Below are 22,500 nucleotides of genomic sequence, written 5' to 3' on the forward strand. Positions count from 1 at the left end.
TATTTTGGGTATTCACTTTTCACTTTCTCTAACAAATACTCTTCAAACATATTCACCATCCTCTACAAGCTCAATTATTCCCTCTTTTATTAGCACCATCACATGTTAATCTGTCAAAACCACACCTACGACTTTCATTCTTTCCCTAACCTCTCTCATTACTCTATTCTGAAGTGAAGCTGCGCACCACATTTTCGTTCACGCCATATCTTCTGTACTAAACCAGGCAGTTTCCTGTCTGCGGGATTTTACATAAGTCCAACTCCTACCATAAATTTCTTTGAAAGCCAGTGTTTCTACCGAACAATATCTCTGTTACTTTCTTTGGCTATAGATGTTAAGGAATACAGTACTAGATACACGTGCATTGTTCTATCTACTACTCCGGCATCAATCAGCTCAGCTTCTTAACTACGCATTTTCAATTAAGACCATCTATCTTAAATAATAAATCCACGAACACAGAATGAGATTTCCTCTTGCTTCATGTATCCTTTTTGTACTCTCTATTTCAAGGATCATAATCTTTAACTTTTCCTTTGAATCATTATCTCTCTAGAAGGAATATTTTTCCAATGTCAGATAACAGCTCATCTGAATACATGAGATAAAGAACTAAGATTCATATCATTATTTTTCATTAGTTTTCAAAAGTTAATAGCTACTATTACTCCCAGAGAATAACAGGATAGTTTGTTCTTGCTTCTATTCTTTGTAGGCTTTTATTTGATAAGTAATGAATTTCAGATTAAACATGGTATTATGTATGTCTAGTCAGACAGTTCCATATGTCGTTTCTTACGGCCTCTTAGACTTTTTTTTTTTTTTACATTTTTTCTTGTATTTTCCTAAATGACAAGAATAGCAACCTTTTTTTTTTTTTTTATAATATACTCACATAGAAGTAAAAAGTTAATTTTTCCTTTAATTTTTCCTATCTATTCTATTATAGCACATCAATTAATAATGCCAACGTTGTAACCAAATGACATCTCAAAAAGAAGAAGAAATTGTCGTGTAAATACGAACAATGAAGTTCCTGGCAAAATTAAATTCAATTTCCAATAATCGGGAAAAGAGAAACACCGGCAAAACCCTTCAGTACATTGCTTCACCTCCAAAGCAAGTGTGACACTGTAACAGTAACATGCGCATCTTTAGTGTGACTGACTACTGACACGTAGCAATTACTCATTACGTTGCTTAAACATATAATTTACCACAAATCTGACGAATGGAAAATAGATTTTTAACAGGAAATTCACACCAACTATGCAGCATATTAATATCATGAAGGAATCTGGGCTCTACAGATTTTAAAATATATAGCCAAGACTGTTTCCCACTTGATCAAAACTTAGGTCTTAGATAATGTTCTTGTTAATTTATGGAGACCAGCCAAAGAGAACTTTGAGCATTAATTTCCCTTATCCATTCTCAATTTTCTTTTGGTATAAACTCGGGTTAAATTCCACTTAACATTATCTATGACTTCTACCATGCACTCTGTACGAAGGTCTATGGAAATGCGGTATCTGAATACACATGGATATATTATGTGTGTGTGTGTTTGTGCGCATGTTCAAATCACAATTACACTCGATGTTTGAATACAAAGTATGTGCGAGTATGTATGAGTAAACATAGTGTATGTATGTATGTATGTATGTATGTATTGAGAGAGCAAAGAGGTCGACTTCCACTGGCTTTTACTTACGAAAATGACGCTTAGGGAGCGGTGGTCTGGTCTCTTGAAAAGAGTGAATGTTTAAACTGCGCTGACCGCAAACCCCATCATCGTGTTAACCTGTCAATCAATAACCATCATCACGCCCCGTTATTTGTTCATCGATAACGAGGTAATTGGGTAGTTGGTAATTGACCAACCAGCAGTTAAGGGTCTTCCCTGAATGTTATTCTATTATCATAGCCCCAAGGGTGACTCTTTTCCCCCTTTACATGTTCTTTCCTCCCCTTCCTCCAGCCATCTCCCCTCATCCCAACATCATCCCCTCCGCCCCTTCTGATCTTGTCGCTGATACGCCGTTCCGGTAAAGGCCCTGGCTTAGGCTTCGATGACAACCAATGAGGCGGCGTTTAAGACTAATCTCAGCCTTTTCGTATCCTCTCGGTGTGTCATGTGAACCCTAATGAGATTCTCTCCGTCGCTTTGTTCTTCACCGACCTTCTCTTAATCTATTCTTGGTATTAGTAAGCTTCCTTTGGTGCATTTCCTCAGATTTCCAATATTTGAAATAAAGAAAACAAAAATAATTGACCAAAGAATATTACAAAGTGTTGCAAACGTAAGTATAAATATGAAAACCATTATATTATAATATGGTTTTACTAAAACATCTATGCACACACAAGTTACTTATCCTAAACCGGTAAAGCAAAGGTCGAGACGCCAGTGGTCCCGTAATCCAGAGTAAATCCATTGTAGACACGAGTCCGCCATAATGCTCCAACCAATGTAATTTAGTCGGGCATAAATTTCGCGACTCCTTTAGTATTCGGAAATTCGTGCCATACATACCGTCTTAAATCTTGTTACAGCATTCAGTAAGCCCTATAAAGATAAACAGCTTAACGTTTACCTACTTAAATATGAAAATAGATATCTCTTATTTCACAATGAAATTAGATGGCCGCGAAGTGATGGAGCGAGTGTAAATCAGCCGATCTCTCCCCTAACATGGATTGATAGCCCGAGCGCGCCAGCAATCAGTGCTGTACTTTTTCACAGCGATGGCTTTTCGCATCCTTGTCGCCCTTGTAGCCACTTACACACTGAGCGAAAGATGCATCAATGAAAATTGTAATGGATTTTACAAAACTGGAAGATCGGGTTACTCGGGGTGTCTGATTACGGGTTAGATATCTGTCGCTTATTCATCTGTGCGCGGTGTAGATTATTAGGTGGGGATCTATGGGACACCACATCAGTGACGTGAACAAGGAAGATAAAACACGAAGCATTTCAAAAGAAGTATTTGGTTGCAAAAAAGATACAGAAATGTAGAGGACGGTTGAAACCGTATTACGGGGACATAACACATTTCACATGAAGTAAAGATTACTCACACCCTATATCAGACCATTAAAAAATTTTGAGCTGACGTTTTTTATCAACGATAATAATTGCAGACGACAAAATATTCTTTTGACTAAGAAATAAAATCATCGTTATCATGGAATACATTGCAAAATAGGCTAAATAAAAGAAAACGGGCTGATCATACCTTGTAACAATAACTGAAAAAAGAATAAATGAAAGTGCCAAATATATGAAAACATACTTTCATTTCAGAGTAGAGAGTAAGAACCTATTGACAATATATCTGAAATAGAACTCTTTTCTTAAACTCTACACTATAACAAGAATTTTCAAATTGGTAGGCAACGAATAGGTGATGAACTACATCTCCCCCACCCCCCCCACCCCCAACGCCATCCCCCTTTTTTCTGTTTTTTTTTTTCTTTTCTTTATTGTAAGATCGACCTGTCAGGAAGAAGGTTGAGTAAGACCACCTAATCTACGGTCTGTCAAAACCCAATCACATGGCCCCACTTTATCCCTTGTTTCCGAAGTCTCCGATGGATGTCACCTTTTATGGGGTTCTCTCACTATTTGCATAGGTTACTTTGAGTTTCATTGCGTTGGGGTTAGGACATACTTATGTATATACATATGGATAAGGATTGGACTGGATTGGTAACAGGAAATTAGTTCACCTAGAGTATGCTGATGCCACTGTCCTTATTAGCTAAACACCACAGGACTTGCAAAGCTTGCTTACCAGAATGCATCAAATATCATATGATTTTGGGCTCAAGATAAATAGATGAAAGCCAGAGATGATGGGAACAGAATATGCAATGAAGATGAATTATCATTGGAAGGAAAAAGGATTAATAAGGTGGAATCACTTAAATATTTAGGAATTATGATCTCTAATACAGGGTCGTTAGAAATGGAGTTTACTGAAAGACTGAAAAAAAGTAAATCAGAAAATGGCTAGGTTAAGTAAAATTTGGAAACCAAATCGCCTGAAATTACATATCAAAATCAAGCTATATATCAGTTTAGTAAGATCATCGTTTGTAGATTTGCAAACAAAGCCCCCAGAAGAATATTGAGAGTTAAATGGTGAGACAGGATTAGAAATGAAACTATGAAAGAGGTTACTTGAGTGCCATATGTGGATGGGTTCATGATAAGGTGTAGAAGGAGATGGTTTGGGCATGCTCTTCGCGCTTCCCAAGAGAGATTAGTTCACCAAACTTTCAACTGAGCTCCACAAGACACTAGGAGAGTTGGAAGACCCAGGCCTACATGGCTGAGGACTATGAAGCGTGAAGTTGGAGATGATGAATGGCAAAGTATTGATTTAAAAGCTCAAGATAGACACGACTGGTGAAATCTAACCGAGGCCCTTTACGTCAATAGGCATAAGAGGAGATGATATATATATATATATATATATATATATATATATATATATATATATATATATATATATACATATATATATATATATATATATATATATATGTATATGTGTGTATATATACATATATATATATATATATATATATATATATATATATATATATATATGTATATATATTTATATATATATATATATACATACATATATATAAATATGCATATATATATATATATATATATATATATATATATATATATATATATATATATATATATAAACTGTATATATAAATTTATCAATGCTTTATATCTGTATATATAAATATTTATGGATATATATAGGCCTATATATACAAATAAATGTATATATATACATATGTATACATATATGAATGTATATATATATACACACATATATATATATATATATATATATATATATATATATATTTATATACATATATATATATATATATATATATATATATATATATATATATATATATATATATATATACAGTATATTAACACAGGGTCACTCCTTTTTATGTGTTTGAGGCAATTAAATATAATATTATCAATATTTTGGGTCTTACAAAGTAGTTTAGGCTAAATCTTTATGACATTGAAATATTTTGTTATTACATAAACCTTTCCCTTTGAGGATTAAGAGGAAGTCTGCTCTGTATTTCCCAGCCTTGCCCTGTGCATGCTCTCTGGACGAAGGGATGCGGATATGGAATAAAGGTTTTATTTGAAAAGATAACGCCAATGATAAAGAACTTTGTTTATAGAGGCTAGAAATGTGTTAATTCTCTAGTGTGATTGACGATTTCAAATCAAAACCCACAGTGAATTCAACCATGATGACGAGATTGAGTATTGTCCTACAAACTCTCCTTAAGTAAGACCAAGTTTTTTTAAGAAAAGGTTATTGAGATAAGAAGAAGCAAATGAAGCCGTAGGCATCATAAAAAGAGGAAAGCATAGATACTCCATAATGCCATGTTCTGAAAACATCGAATGAAGCTGTTCAACATAGCGAGCCAGTTTATCATGCTAGGAAAAATAAGTAATCCAGCGATAATGATAATAATAATAATAATAATAATAATAATAATAATAATAATAATAATAATAATAATAATAATAATAAATATGTTATAATTTGGTGTATCCCTAGCACAAAAGGAAGTAAATAAGTGTTGCACTGCTAATCAAATCCTTGTATTTAGTATGGATTTACTTTATGATTAGTGCGTAAATCTATCATGTGGAGGAGCCCAATAAGGTTGAATAATGATTGTTCTTTTCCCGGAAATATTTTGTTTCACAATAACTCAAAAAGAATTCTAGTAACTCCTCCAGAGAGATTAATTCACAAATCGCTTCAGTGGGCTCCACAGGGCACTAGAAGTGTTGGAAGACCCTGGCCTACATGGCTGAGAACTATGAAGTATGAAGTAGGATATGATGAATGGAGGAGTATCAATTGGAAAGCTTAAGATAGACACGACTGGCGAAATTTAACCGAGGCCCATTGCGTCGATAGGCTTAGGAGGAGATGATGATGAAACTTTCCTTTACTGCATCTTTTGCAGTACATTATTCGTGGCATATTTCGTCTTAGATATCCTGTCTTTACAGTTAGGAATTGATACAAAAATTTAAAGTGATAATACGCTAATGCCTTATTGAAAGGCCAACGCTCAAGGATAAAATTGGGTAAAGTAAACAACTCACCAGGAACTTTGTGATCATGCGGTGTGTCTCGGCCGTCTGGCGTGGAAGTGGCTGACGGAAGGGAGACGTTGCTGTTGCTGGTGGTCGTGGTCACATGGTCACTCGTAGGGGCATCGGCATGTGTCCTGAGATGGGTGGTGTGGGCGTCCGAATGCGGGCGTAGGTGTGGTAGGAGAGTGGAGGTATATCCGCCTACTTTGGTGTCCTCCCCTCGCCCACCTCCCATGCCCATACCCATGCTCGTTACCGCCTTCAGTGGGTCCATGCCTCCCGAGGCACAGCTCAGACCAGGAAACCTGAAAGCAAATTAGTTCAAGGTACTTGTAGCTTTATCATCATAATTACAACGAACATCAAACCACAAAAACTCCGGTTATTTGTTGATAGGAAAATATTTGGGTGAAAATCCTTTATAGTGAAGTAGGGTAAATCACGAAAACAATACAAATTTAGATTTTGTTACCAGACCTTCATCATGCGTATAAGAAGGCAATGGAGGAAATAAATTCAAAATCTGCAGCGCTTTCTCTTTATGACGTTTAGAATAAGATAAATGATGAGATAAGGGTTACATGTAAAATTAAATATTTAAAACGAAGTGACTCTTGAAGAAAATTCAGGACTTGTTCACATTTACCCTTATACAATGCTCTAAACCATAATCTACAGATCACATTTCTTGGTGCATTATTGGTCAGAGTTACCCTTTTACCACTTACTGAAATAGTTTATATATATATATATATATATATATATATATATATATATATATATATGCATATAAATATATATATATATATATATATATATATATGTATGTATATGAATATGTATTCATATGTATATATATATATATATATATATACTATGTGTATATATATATATATATATATATATATATATATATACACTATGTGTATATATATACATATATACCTATATATGTATATACGTATGCATATATATATATATATATATATATATATATATATATACACAAAAGCACACACACACACACACATATATATATATATATATATATATATATATATATACATATATATATATATATATGTATATATGTATGTATACACACACACACACATATATATATATATATATATATATATATATATATATATATATATATATATATATACAGTATATATATATATATATATATATATATATATATATATACACATACATATATACCCATATATCTATATATATATATATATATATATATATATATACACACATATATATACATATATACATATATATATATATATATATATATATATATATATATATAAATATATATATATATATGTATATGTATATGTATATATGTGTGTGTGTATAAGTTGTTTTCGTACTTATCCATTTAAAACCACTATGAAAGAAAGTAAATCCCACCTATAAGTGCAAGTCGACCAATCAGGGGTCATCATTTCTTCACTTTTGATATTAAGCGGTGACGTCATCATGGTTGATCCAGTTCCAAGTGCTAACCCTGAAGGAAAAAAAAGTTTATTTTATTTTAGAATGTTTTCCTCAAAATAGATGCTTTATCCCACAACACTGTGAATGATATGTTCACATTCAGTGGTTGTAGGTTGAGTACAATATATACTTGATAAACTGCTCAAAATAAAATAGGATAAAAGATTAGACCAGAGATTATGAGATAAGATGTATATCCTTTGAGTTGAAAGATCTTTATCATTGAAAGGTGAAATAGGAACATATGATTAAAGACAACTGGAAGGAAAATTTTTTTAGGGACGGAACTGTGAAGAAAAATAAAACATTTGCCTATTCCGGCTGCATTCTAAGATCATTGATCGTAACCCATAGAAAATGTTCAAAGTTAACGATTATCAAGCATAGCCCATGTCAGGTGAAATTATTACCCAAGGATTTTTGGACACGTGAATGTTTAGATTAAAAAGCAATTTTCCACATTATTATTATTATTATTATTATTATTATTATCATTATTATTATTATTATTATTATTATTATTAAATACCAAGCTACAAACCTAGTTGGATAAGCAATATGCGATAAGCCCAAAGGCTCCAATAGGGAAAATAGCCCAGTGAGGAAAGGAAATAAGGAAATGAACTACTAGAGAAATTTAATAACAATAATAACATTAAAATAAATCTTTCATATATAAACTATAAAAACTTCAAAATAACAAGAGGAAGAGAAACAAGACAGAATAGTGTGCCCAAGTGTACCTTCAAGCAAGAGATCTCTAACCCAAGACAGTGGAAGACCATGGTACAGAGGCTATGGCACTACCCAAGACTAGAGAACAATGGTTTAATTTTGGAGTGTCCTTCTCCTAGAAGAGTTGTTTGCTAAAGAGTGTCTTCTACCCGTACTAAGAGGAAAGTAACCACAGAACAATTACAATGCAGTAGTTAACTTCTAGAGAGAAGAAGAATTGTTTGGTAATTCCAGTGTCGCCAGGTGTATTAGGAAAGGAGAACATATAAAAAATAGGCCAGACTATTCTGTGTATATGTTGACAAAGATGAAATGAGCCGTAACCAGAGAGAGGGATCCATTGTTCTACTGTCTGGCCAGTTGAAAGCTGCAGGCAATACAAATACACAAGGAATATAAAAGAATCCACTCAAGTCTATGTGAGCAAAAAAAAAAAAAAGAAAAGAGAAAATGAAAAAAAATTCAGACATCAGAACAATGAATATTGCACGAAAGATTATGGAAATATTTGTTTCATAAATGCTGGAACTTGTTAGATGTTAGTCGGTATAGTAGTTATGCGCTGGCATTGCATTCATTTGGACGACAGATTGAGTCCAGCTTTTAGCCCGTGAGATTAAGCCATTAACTTGATAGGTTAGTGCTATGGTTGGGCACCGAGGTGGGGGTGGGGAGGGGGGGGGGGTTGCTAGGGGGGTTGCCTGGCTGATGTTCTGATGTAGCATCTATTTAGATGAATTTAGAACTGAAGCTTGACAACTTTAACTTTAGCTGGATAAGAAGCAAGAAAGACCATTGATTAACTTTGACCGTTCAGATTTCTGTGCGAGCTATGAAGGTGCGTAAAGAGTGAAAGATTTATAGCACAAAAGCTCTGAGCATGGATTAAATGTCAAGAAGATGTATGCAGTAATAAATTAAGTCGTTCTTTGTTATTTGGAAAACTCGTTTCGAAAGGAAGAGAAAATACATAGGACGGTAAAAAGAACAGACATAAATAAGAAATAGGGAAGGGGACATGTTTAGAACTTTATATCCTACCCTGAGCTTTATTTTGCAGGTTGTGTGAGAGAAGGCCCCTCTTCAAGTCCAGCGGATTCTGGTAGGTGCAAGCGGCCGGTCCCTCATACATGACGAAACGCTCTGATGGCCACCATCAAACTCTTATGTATTCCTCTCGACTTCCAGGCGTATTTATCTACGCCCAAGTAATACGTCTTTGATCTCGTATCCACATGAAAATGAAATTGTTTCGTCTGAACCTTCGTTTCACTCTCCTAGTGTCCTCAAGCACTATCAATGGTTTTGAATTATGTTCGCTTCCTTGTCTTGCAGTCACGCCCTTGAAGGACAGCGCTTGCTTCTTGCTTCTTCAGCTGTTCTGCGCCCACAATGTTCACTTTTGGGTCAACGTCCACATGTGCACTGCAATGCCTCCAGCATAGAGAATGTGCCAATGATGTGTTGATTTAGTTGATTACTATGAAAGATTTCGAAATGTTTCTCCAACGATGGGAGTCCTTCCAATGAGGAGAAGAACCAAAAACTGAAACACACAGGGATTTACATGAGAACAGTATTAAAATCATTTTTGTTTCGAATTAACTAGCAAGGAATAGATGGAGGTAGAGAAATGGACACAATAAATCTAGATGAATAAATGGAGAGAAAGGCGTAAAGAAAAGGTTAAAAAACAAGCAAGGTTAATAGACAAATCTTGCCTTTAAATACTCATAAGTTACATTCGATTGGATGCGGAACTAAATAAGATAAAAGTAGAAGGTTGGCCATTGGTGTAGATGAATCCATTTAACAGACAAGAGGATGAAGCAATAAATGAATAACGATATTAAATTCTCAGGAAGAAAAGAAAATCATAATCTGGTTGAATGAGGGATTGGGAAACTGGGGGTTTGTGATCAGTGCTTCTCACTAATGGTGGGATCGCGTGATTAAGCCTCTCTCTCTCTCTCTCTCTCTCTCTCTCTCTCTCTCTCTCTCTCTCTCTCTCTCTCTCTCTCTCTCGATGTTCTCAACTGTTCCCAGGGCAACATTTAATGTATTGGTTGTGAGGTTTGATTGTAATGAAATTGACAGCAAATATAGTTGTGTCTGTACTTTTCATTCTCTATTAATAGCTTAGCGTTCATTCTTATATTCCCAGGCTTCTTTGCAAAAAGACAAAAAAAAAAAAAAAAAAAGCACGCTAGCTCATTATAATAATTTATAATAATTTAAGCACACATACACAAACAGAGAGGTTTATTTGCACTACAGCACACAATTTTCAACAGAACTACATCTGCAGAATCTGAAAGAATTTGACAAATATCTTTTTTGTCTTTCACTCACAATGAGAGAGAGAGAGAGAGAGAGAGAGAGAGAGAGAGAGAGAGAGAGAGAGAGAGAGAGAGAGAGAGAGCAACCACTTATAAATGTTTATCTGATATTTCTTTTCCCTATAAGTTGTTTTAAATCACAGTACCTCAGCACTCACTTCCCCATTCTTCATAACATAACAAAGAGCGCAAAACCTATCTGAATTGCTGTCTCTCTGATACATTATGGCTCCCTTGGTTTTCCCAAAGTCAGGTCCTTTCCCATAACGTAATTTTCCATACATTTACTATTTTAGTGTAAAATACCTCATGTTCAGGTCCAGTCACACTGACTAAAGTCCTGTCATACATTTCTTGTGCATGATTTAAATTCATTTCTGCACGATGCAATCTCGTGAAACAGTATTTCACACAATGCTAACTTTAGCTAGAACAAACTCAGTTCTTTCGACAGAAAATATCATCAAATAAGAATATCTGTAAATAATGCCAGGTCCCTGAGCGATGAGTAGGCGGAGGTTTGGGCGGAGTAGAGTTCCGGTTAGCTCCGCCCACACCGGACGCAGACCAATCATCGGTCACACCAAAATTCGTCATATATTCTTCGCCAATCAACAATGGGAAGAAAATCTCCCCGACTTGAAGATTAATATACAAGGTACACTTTCAGAGTTCAGATAAGGTAGAGGTGCTCTCCGAAGACAAATGCTATATGCTTGCATGACATAAAACGATCAATATTTTGAATACGCTGCCAGTGAAGATGAGCGTGAATCCAAAATAGTTCGTACAGAATTATCAGTAATGAGAACACCAATATATGTCAATTATGATGACATCAACCTATCAGATCAACAATGATCTGGCGCCAGTGGAAATGGGGAGACGCTATCAAGCATTATGCTCCCTCCATTCAAGACGCAAAATTGCATAGAATCAATCAAACGGAGTAAATGGTGTCACCGTTGGAGAAGGAAAAAAAAATTCAATGTACCCAAATGAATGGGGAGAACGCAGGGAAGGGGTAGAAAAGCTCTAAAGAAGAAATACACACAACTCTTCTACTCTCTCTCTCTCTCTCTCTCTCTCTCTCTCTCTCTCTCTCTCTCTCTCTCTCTCTCTATATATATATATATATATATATATATGTATGTATGTATGTATATATAAGTAACTAAGGAATGGCAACATTAATGAAACATTTAATGAAGAAATCGTCAGATTGCCTTTGAGGATCAACAGGAGCTTCTAAGATAAAGTTTCTAATTTGCTATAATTGAATTGATAATAATAATAATAATAATAATAATAATAATAACGGTGTATTCATATCAAGTAAGGAGAAAACGATAATACAAGAAGAGTAATTTCAATGTAGATTATGTATGGAAGTTTCACGTATTTAAATGTGAAATCACTTCGAGATCTTCAAAAAGTGCAATTATATGAAGAAACAGAAAGCGAAGAGCGAAATTATTCTTAAAGAAAATGAGATCAATCAATTTCAAATTGTATTGGACACAACGAGCGAACCATAAAGGCGAACAAAGGAAGGAAAGGGACGAATGATAACATAACTCAACTGTAAACATAGAGGAACCGGGATATAGAGTAGTGTCAACAATAAAGATAATATAAACATATAGAGCCATACAGTATAGGAGTCTTGGGTGACACGCATTCTGCAATCTTGAGTTCAAGACCCGCCTATTGAAAAATTCCCTACCTTGTGATCAGCTGGACTGGGGTTCGAGACCAGCTTAAGCTTGATAGTTTCTTGTAGCGCTTGCAACCCCACCATCCTTGTGAGTTTACGATGGGGTGTTTGAGGGAGCTTACAAGTCTACCTGCTGAGTCACCAGCAGCCATCATCTGGCCCTCCCTGGTCCTAGCTTTAGTGGAGAGGGGTCATGGGCGCTGATCGTATGTATATAAGATCAGTCGCTCAGGCATAGTCCTGTTGGCTAGGACATTGTCACTGTACCTTGCCTCTGCCATTTATGAGTGGCCTTTAAACCTTTAAATATGGCTTGGTAATTTTCAGGAGTATAATCCCAACCCCACTGTCCCTAGGACCCATAGCTCTACCTGCTGAGGCTTCAACAGCCTTTGCCTAGTCCATTTTATTTCTAGCTAGGTATGTGAGGAAGCTTAAGGGGTGACCATGTGTATTTGTTCGATCGCTCGGACACTGCAATAACACACTGACCTGTATTTGCCTCTGGCCCTTATGGGAAACCTTGAAAGTTTAGGTTAGCGAAGAACGAAAAAGTGCTTAAAGGTTCATAAGAACCGAGGTCTTGAGAAAGTCAAGAGTATGAACTAAGAAATCTTTCATGAAGCATGACTAATTGTGGGCACCAAAATTTGACCGCCACTAATCTTAAAAAGGTAGTCGATTCGAGATTTGGAAACGTAATGAGTATCTTTATGTAAAACAAATAAAAACCTTAAATACGAAAATATCTCGTATTTTTTCTTAATGAAGCCATTGTTGCATTTTGATGATATCTAGAATCCCACCACCTTAAAAAGTTCGTTTTAAATGTTATTTGTCTTTTTATATTTATAGAAACTTTGTCATTATATTATGATCTTCGTGATGCAGTTGGAATTACAGGCACAGGAAAGGATATCCTATAGCTCTGCCTCTTAGAAAATGATCCACTAGATGTTATTACCATAGAAAGAAAATAACCCCTGAGGTTTTTTACCTAAGAGACAGAACGCCACCTCTGATCTCTGAGTGTACGCCCGCAATATACGTCAAATTAAAGAAATATAAGAGCCAAAGATTGTTAAGGAAGGATGAAGAAGAAATGCTCTTAAAGTGATCACTTATTTAAAATGTTTGTATCGAGCCACTTACTCTGTCCTCCCCTCTCTCTCATACAGCTAACTACTGAGTTCTCACTTTAGTTAGTAATGACAACCTTTGATCATTACTCCTATGTTTCTAATAGATTAATTATTCTAGGATTAATTAAACTAAATAGGAAATAAAGGAAGAAAGGTCCATTTTCACACTTTTCTTCGCAACTAGAATATGGAGAACAAGTTTAACACTTAACCATTACAGGAATTTTGGGTTTGCAGCTCTGGTAAAAGTACAGTAATAAAGCAATACAGAACACTCAGACGGAATATATATAAACAAGATTAAAGGTAAGTGTTATGGAATTTGACTGAAATGTGCCTATCTATAAAGAGAAGGGTGACATTGGGGATTGTGCAAGTTACTGAGGAATAAAGTTAATGTGTCACATACAAGTCTGTGAAAGGATAATGCATCAAAGAATTAAGGAAAAAACATCTAAAGGTAGAAACATTTTGGTGTTATGCCAAGAAGAACAACAGACGCAGTCCTTGCCCTCCAACAGATGATGAAAGAACACCGAGAAAGGCAGAAAAGACTGTAGATAGTATTTATAGATCTGCGAAAGGCATACCATAGAGTCCCACGACAGGAGGTTTGGAGGTGTCTTTTGAATAAAGGGAACACTTGAGAAATATATGAGGTTGGTCCAAGATATGTATGATGGAGCACAATCGCAGGCTAGAAGAAGGGTAGGTTAACCGAATGCTTATTTGTAAGCATTGGTTTACATCGGGAATCTGCTTTAAAGCCATGTCTTTTTGGCATGATTATGGATATTCTATATCAAGGAATAAAAGATCAATACCCTAGTGCATGTTGTTAGCTGATAACATCATGATATGCATTCTTAACAGAGGGGTAGTAAAGTCAAATCTAGAGCAATTGAGGAAGGTACTGGGGGACAAAGGATTAAAGGTCAGTAGAAAGAAGACTGAATGCCCCAGTTTTAATAAAATTTAAGACTTGGAGATTATTATAGAAGGGGCAAGATTGAACCTCATAAAAAATTAAGGTGTCTGGGCTCAAAAGTAGCTGATGATGCAAATTTGGATGTAGAAATAACACAGACCAGTCTGGATGGAAAAACTGGAGAAAAATATCAGCAGGCATTTGCAACTGCAGAATCAATGTAAAGTTTAAAGACAGAGTGTATACGAGAGTAGTAAGACCAGTTTTAATATTTGGAGCAGAAACATGGACGGTAAAGATAGTGTAAGAGAAGAAATCATCATCCTCATCATCTCTTTCTACACCAATTGACGCAAAAAGCCTCGGTTAGATTTCGCCAAACGTCTCTGCCTTGAGCATTTAATTCAATATTTCTCCATTCATATTCTACTTCACGCTTCATAGACCTCAGCTGTGTAGGCCTGGGTCTTCCAACTCTTCTAGTGGCTTGTGGAGCCCAGCTGAACGTTTGGTGTTCTAATCTCTCTTGGTGAGTGCGAAAGCGTGTCCAAACAGTCTCCATCTACCCCTCATCGTGATCTCGTCCACATATGATGTTCGAGTAATCTCTCTTATGGCTTCATTTCTAATACTGTCCTGCCATTTAACTCCCAATATCCTCTGAGGGCTTTGTTCTCAAATCTACTAAATCTATTAGAGATTGTTTTATTGTCATACCATGACTCATGTCAAAAGAGTAACACCGATCTCACTAAACTGATATATAGTCTGATTTTTATATGTAATTTCAGACGATTGGATTTCTAAATTTTACTTAACCTAGCCATTGCCTAATTTCCTTTTTTTCAATCTTTCACTAAACTCTAATTCTAAAGACCCTGTGTTGGATATCATAGTTCCTAAATACTTAAATGATTCTACCTCATTAATCCTTCCTCCTTCCAATGATATTTCATCTTCCATTACATGCTCCGTTCTCATCCTCTCGATCTTTCTTCTATTTATTTTCAGCACAACCTCCTGTGATATTTCATGCATTCTGGTAAGCAAGCATTGCAAATCCTGTGGTGTTTTGCTAATAAGGACAGGATCATCGGCATACTCTAAGTCTGCTAAATTCCTATCACCAATCCAGTCTAATCCTTCTCCACCATCTCTGACTGTTCTATGCATTACAAAAGCTATGAGGAGGATAAACAACATAGATGACAACACATTCCCTTGGAGTACTCCGCTGTTCACTGGAAATTCATTTCGTAAGACTTCATTGACATTAACTTTGCACTTGTTAGGCTCATGAACAGACTTAATCAAATTTACCTATTTAAAAGGAATTCCATTATAACGTAGGAGTCTCCACAAAATTGGCCGGTGCACACTAGCAAAAGCTTTTTCCCAGTCCACAAATGCCACCAAAAGGGGATGTCTATATTCTATGCAGTGTTGTACAACATGTCTTGAAGGAAAATCTGGTCAGTGCAACTCCTACTTTTTCTAAATTCTGCTTGTTCATATCTCAGCTTTTCATTAGTCTTTCTCTCCAGTCTCTTTAGAATAAGCATACTATATAGTTTCATAAAAACTGACGTGAGCATTATGCCTCTATAATTATTGCAATCAGTCAGGTCTCCTTTTTTTGCCATTTTTACCAACGCTCCTAACTCCCATTCATCAGGTTTTTCCTTGTCATGCCACATTCTACAAAATAATCTTGTAAGTAGTCTGGGAGTCACTTCATTTTCGCCCTGTATTATCTCGGCTGTTATTCCATCGTATCCAGGGGCTTTCCGTCTCTACTTTTTTTTAGTATAGCTTTGACTTCAAATACACTGAATTCATTCATTGGTACATGAAGGTCTTCATCCGCTTCATGTATATCAATCAAATTATTCCCTTCATTTCTCCTATTCATAACCTCACTAAAGTGTTCCATCCAACATTGTCTTTCTTCATCTTCTGTTGCTATTACAGAGCCATCTCTCTTTTTGATGGGTATATGCTTCTTCTTCTTTGCCCCAGTAGAGATTTCATTAATAATTCCATGAGCAATTCTTACACCATAACCATTTCCTAAATTCATAGCTTTGTCAGCCTCATCTGCTTTACTGTCTAAATATTCTCTCCTGTCATTCCTGGATTTTCTTTTGACCTAACTGTCAATACTGGAATACTAAGCACGCTCTACCTTAAAATTTTCATAACTTCCTAGAAAATTTTCAACAATCAATTTCTGTCTGTCTCCTTTTTATAGTATCCCAAGTATCATTTAATATTCATAGCTTTCTCCTTGTAACTGCGTGCCCTAAGATTTCACTACCAACTGAATGATTTATGTTCTTAATATCACATCATTCTTCATTAATTGGGTGTTCTTCGTCTCTTAAAGCCTCTAAGACTGCAAATCAATTCCTACATTCAATTGCAAATGTTTCTCTGTGTTCTTCTTCTAAAAGCTTAGTTGTTGTATCAAACCTAGGTATTCTATCTATCTTTCTGTTGGGAGCTTTCTGTTTTGATTTCAGTGTGCCAATGAGGAACTGATGATAACTACCAATATCTGCACCTCTATAGGTTCTTACATTCCTCAGCGTCCTTCTCTCTTTATTAATGGAAATGTGATTTATCTGATTTTTGTAATTGCCTCATGGTGAAGTCCATGTATACTTGTGGATGTTCTTGTGTTGAAAAACAGTACCTCCAAGGACAATATTGTTTGCTGAACAGAAACTTATGAAAGGTGCTCCATTTTCATTTGCAACTTCACCAAGACTCTCGACAACCATCACATTCTCTATCCCTTGATTATTTCTTCCAACTTTAGCATTGAAGTCGCCAATCACAATTTTCATATACCTCTCAGGGATCTTATCTATTATCCTCTGCAGTTCTTCATAGTATTCATCTTTCCTTTCTTCACAGGAATTATTTGTTGGGGCAGAACAAACTATAATACTCATATTGCACTATTTTGATTTGAGCTTTGCTAGTAACAATATACTATTTACAGCTCTACACTCGGTTAATGCCTTTTCTGCTCTTGGTGTCATCATCATTCCTACCCCTCTCTTCCAACTCCATCTGATCTTCCTGAGCAGATATATATATTGCCTTGGTCTAAAGTTTTCTTACCAATCCCCTTACAACGTGTTTCATAAATTCACTCTCCACTTGCTGTACCTTCCTAACCTGATTCATAGTTCTAACATTCCAATTGCTTATTTTCAATTTTTCTTTAGTATTTATAAACCGGGAGATTCTTAGCACCCCGCTATGCCCGGGACTGGGGGCCATTCTGTCTTCTTCTCTTTCCATGATTGACTAAATCCATAGAGGATTCATTAGCTAGATACATCAAAGAATAGCCAGTTCATTGTGATGCGCAATGCCTATCTAACTAAGGCAAGTGACCCCTGTCAGAAGATATTGATGCAGTAAATATGAAAATGTTCAAGTGGATGTGTGGAATAACAAAAATGGACAGAATGAAATATATAAGAATATTGGAAAACTTTTATTAGGCCTACTGAACAGAGTGGTAACCTTTCACATATTTGTTAAGGGTGAAACTGGTGCAAGGTTTAATTAACTACTAGAATACACTCTCTTACTTCACTGATCATATCACTTACATATCAGTTAAAGTTAGCAATGTCTTAATTATGCACTTCACTGAATAAATAACTGTAATATCAACTGCATCGGCCACTATACAATCCTATTTCTTGACCAATAATCTTGTCAACAGGTACAAATAGTCAAGGTGCTGTGATGTTGACTTAGTAAACACAAAATAAGGTATCTAAGTATAAAGGTTCAAAGACTGCTCATGAATGGCAGAGACAAGGGCTAGTGACATTGCATATCAAGCAGTACAATGCCTCAGAGACTGACTATATATACATAGGATAAGCAGCCAAGCCCCCTTTCCACTCAAGCTAGGACCAAGCAGGGCCTGGTAAACATAGGCTCCCCCAAACCCTCCCAAGAAACTAACGAGTTTGAGCGGGACTTGAACCCTAATCTGGGGATCACCAGTCAAGGATGTTAACAACAGGCCACCACAAAAAAATGCATTAGTAAGAAGTCTAAGTACCCAGTCATTTGAAAAGGCCATGCGGTCTATTATTTAACTACAATGTTATTTAACCACAATGTTTGCTAATAAGAACCCTATAGTTAATTAGAAAAAAAGGCTTAACCAAGTTGGGACTTATTTCATCGTCAAGTTTGTCGTGGATGTTGCTTAACAGTTGGAAGGAAGTGATGCAGGGTGCTAAGTGTCGTGAGAATTTTTCATACTAATACTAGAGAGGCTCTTACTGTTGTTTTATACACCACATCCTTTACATCCTTGCGTTCATATTCACAAAACAAAAATTAGAAGATTCAGAATTTAGTAAAAGTTCCACTTAACCCCGTCAGGTGTGATATTTGTGTCAAATCAGGAGTCACTATAAAATTTTTAGGGTCAAATTACGCTTACGAACATTTTTCATTTCCTAAAAGTTGTTATTCACCCGCATCTATAGGTAGCCTAAATTACTATCATATAACCACTCGCAAATATCTACACATCACGTACACATCTGTAGAATTTTTTCTCTTCCGATAGCCAGTTAAAAGAGTACGTAACTATTGAATCACAAAACTGAACGTGGTTTATGGGCAAGAAGAAATTCTTCTCAGAGAATAAAAGAAAATAAAGACCAGATACCAAGTACTTTGTGTATTACATGTAGCTTATGTACATCTTTAGAGATGAAGTTGACATGGGAAAATAGAGTTCTGTAGGTTTACGCAAAAATAAAACTTGGTTAGAAATAAAGTTAAGAGCTACGGTCTTTAAAAAGTGGGCTAAAAATGATCAGTATATTCGAATATTAGTGGAAAATTTTTGCTTGAAGTGTTGAACTATACCGATAAAGTTCGCCAATGAGATAATGTGGCAAACATTTTCATAATGAAATATTGACACTATTACCTTATGATTACATTATCTTAGGCGTTTGGTGCGTGCTATAGCCTTTGCACTGTCCATCGATATCATTTTTAGAATAGCAATTAATCATTCTCTCAGCAGCATTAGGAATGATTTCCTTGACAAAGGTCACTTACAAGCTCAATTTCATTGTTGTAATATAAAATTTAACTCCATGTCTTCTTTACTTTATATATCTATTTTGACAGTTTAAAGGTACAGAGGCGAAAATGAGCGGGAGAGGCAAGGGGCAAGATATTTAATTTTTATAGAAACTAGCCACATATGCATAATAGCAGCCAAGCTACTCACTACCCGCGCTAGGACCAGGGAGGATCAGGCAATGGCTGTCATAGCTCAGCATATAGATATTGAGGATCATATAATGGGGAGGTAGCAGACCTCGGAGAAAAATTATTCCTCCAAGTAGCAGATACTACTGAAAATGAAGTGGCGTGAGCGTGGCTCAATTCACTACCTATACGGAATGCCAGTTAGGAACGTTTCCATTAAACCACTTTTATCTAGACTCCTCTCCTCTTTTTAGGTTTTTTTTCTCGAATAGATTCTTTTCAGCGGAAGCTTACTAAGAAAGTTAAAGCTCTTTTGACTTGATACATATGATATAGCAAGTTTGTGCATGAAAAGTGAATTGTCCATTAGATACTCTTTATTTCTGTAAGACTTCTGTGTTATAATATTTCTTCTTACGACAGTGCTAAAGACTTAATTGTTAATTTCCTTGTTCCTCCTTCGATAATTCTCTGATAGATCTGGAGCTATATAAGTTTCCTTTAATATTATTGTATTTACATCCGGAGCTGTACCGGAAAACAAGGGTTTTCTCCAAATACGGCTTTATTTTGATAGACCTTTCATATCTCTTAATGCCAAATCAAAGTTTTTAGCTAATTATAAAAGAATTCATTCGAAAATGGAAAACAAACTAACAACCAAAAGAGGTCGTCAAGGTCTTCCCTTCCCAGCTTTCCGTAGAGTTTTCTGGCTCACAGCCGAACCTTCCCATCAAACATATGACACTAATGTTACGCATTTATTGAACGCGTCGGGTCCATGGAAAAAAGAGAAAAAGGACCTCGACTGGCAGTATCTCAAAGTCTCAGGTACAACACGTGATTAACTGTTTAGGATATGGGGCAGATCTTCAGAGAAATCTACATTCACAATATATCCTCATGTGTCGCAATAATGAATATGATGCGTTGGCGTTACTGGTCATCTAAAAATAGATCAAAGGCTGCTTTGAATCTAAAAACATGATATCGTATAACATTAAAAGATTTCGATCTTGAGGAGTCATTTTTTGGATTCTGTATAGGGGTTGCCACCTTCTTGTCTCTGACGAAGGAATCCAGATTCTCAATTCTAATCTCGGTACCTATGCTCATACAGTACACTCTTTATTGACGCAAACACCTTTTGCTATTCCATTTCTTTCTACTGAACTATCTATCAAATTATGGTATTACATAATAAAAGCTGAGAGATGAACAAGCGGCATTTGGAAAAGGTAGAAATTGCACTGACCGAATATTCATTTTAAGACATGTTGTACAGCAATGAGTAGAATATAGGAATCCACTCAAGATGGCATTTGTGGACTATGAAAAAGCCTTTGATAGTGTGCACCGGCCAATTTTGTGGAGAGTCTTGGGTTATTATAGAGTTCCTCCTAAATATGTAAATTTGATTAAGTCTGTGAAAAGTTAATGTTAATGTAGTCTTATGAAGTGAATTTCCAATGAACAGTGGAGTGTGTTGTCACCTATGTTGGTTATCCTCCTCATAGATTTTTTTAATGTATAGAACAGTTGGAGATGGTGAAGAATGATTGGACTGGACTGGTTATAGGAAATTACCTGTCCTAGAGTATGCTGACGACGCTATCATTATTATCAGGACACCACAGGATTTGCAATGCTTGCTTCTCAGAAAGCATGAAATATCTCAGGAGGGTGGACTCAAGATAAATAGATGAAAGACAGAGATGATGAGAACGGAGTATGCAATGGAAGATGAAATATCATTGGAGGGAGAAAGTATTAATGAGGTGGAATCATTTGAATATTTACGAACTGTAATCTCTAATATAGGGTCTTTAGAATTAGAGTTGAGTGGAAGATTGAAAAAAGGAAATCACACAATGGCTAGGTTAAATATAATTTGGAAATCAAATCGCCTGAAATTACAGATGAAAATCAGACTATACATCAGTTTAGTGAGATCGGTGTTACTCTATGGACATGAGTCATGGTATGACAATGAAACATTATTCAACAGATTTAATAGATTTGAGAACAAATCCCTCAGAAGAATATTGGGAGTTAAATGGCAGGACAGGATTAGAAATCAAACTATAAAAGAGATTACTCGAATGCCATATGTAGATGAGATCATGATGAGGGGTAGATGTAGATGGTTTGGTCATGTTCTTCATACTCCCCAAGAGAAATTAGTTCACCAAACTTTCAACTGGGCTCCACAAAGCACTAGAAGAATTGGAAGCCCCAGACCTACGTGGCTGAGGATTATGAAGCCTGAAGTAGGAGAGGATGATTGTAAAAGTTTTTATTTAAAAGCTCAAGATAGAGATGACTGGCAAAATCTAACTGAGGCCCTTTGCGTCAATAGGCCTAGGAGGAGATGATGATCTATCTATCTACCAATTTATTTCGGTTAGGGATAAGCAGTAGGAATCTATCTTTACTAAAAACATAAAATTTGAGAGGAAATGCAATGTAAAGTGTATTTGTATTTATTGACTTACATGAATTGTATGTAGAATCCCATCTAAGTTTCGCCTCTTATTAGAAAACCGGTTATTCAGCAATCCCTCGACAAGATTTCTTTATGTAAAGTTTAGACTTTGAAAATACACACATTCACACACACACACACACAAGGTCACCAGTGGTTCTAAAAGAAGTCGGAA

The 22,500-nt window shown here is 35.7% G+C and overlaps 1 protein-coding gene across 2 annotated transcripts in view; it reads right to left on the minus strand.

Annotated features, from left to right (window-relative positions):
* LOC137641512 (DNA-binding protein D-ETS-3-like) overlaps positions 1–22,500 on the minus strand; it is a 375,202-nt gene that overhangs the window by 342,523 nt on the left and 10,179 nt on the right. For both annotated transcript variants that reach the window (XM_068374132.1, XM_068374133.1), the window contains exons 2-4: positions 9,485–9,989; positions 7,622–7,718; positions 6,200–6,495 (exon numbers count right to left, since the gene is read on the minus strand). In XM_068374132.1, the coding sequence (XP_068230233.1) occupies positions 6,200–6,495; positions 7,622–7,718; positions 9,485–9,575 (484 nt within the window). In that variant the 5' untranslated portion in view covers positions 9,576–9,989. The remainder of the gene's footprint in view (positions 1–6,199; positions 6,496–7,621; positions 7,719–9,484; positions 9,990–22,500) is intronic.

This window comes from Palaemon carinicauda, chromosome 5 (assembly GCF_036898095.1).
Source record: "Palaemon carinicauda isolate YSFRI2023 chromosome 5, ASM3689809v2, whole genome shotgun sequence".
NCBI lineage: Eukaryota > Metazoa > Arthropoda > Malacostraca > Decapoda > Palaemonidae > Palaemon > Palaemon carinicauda.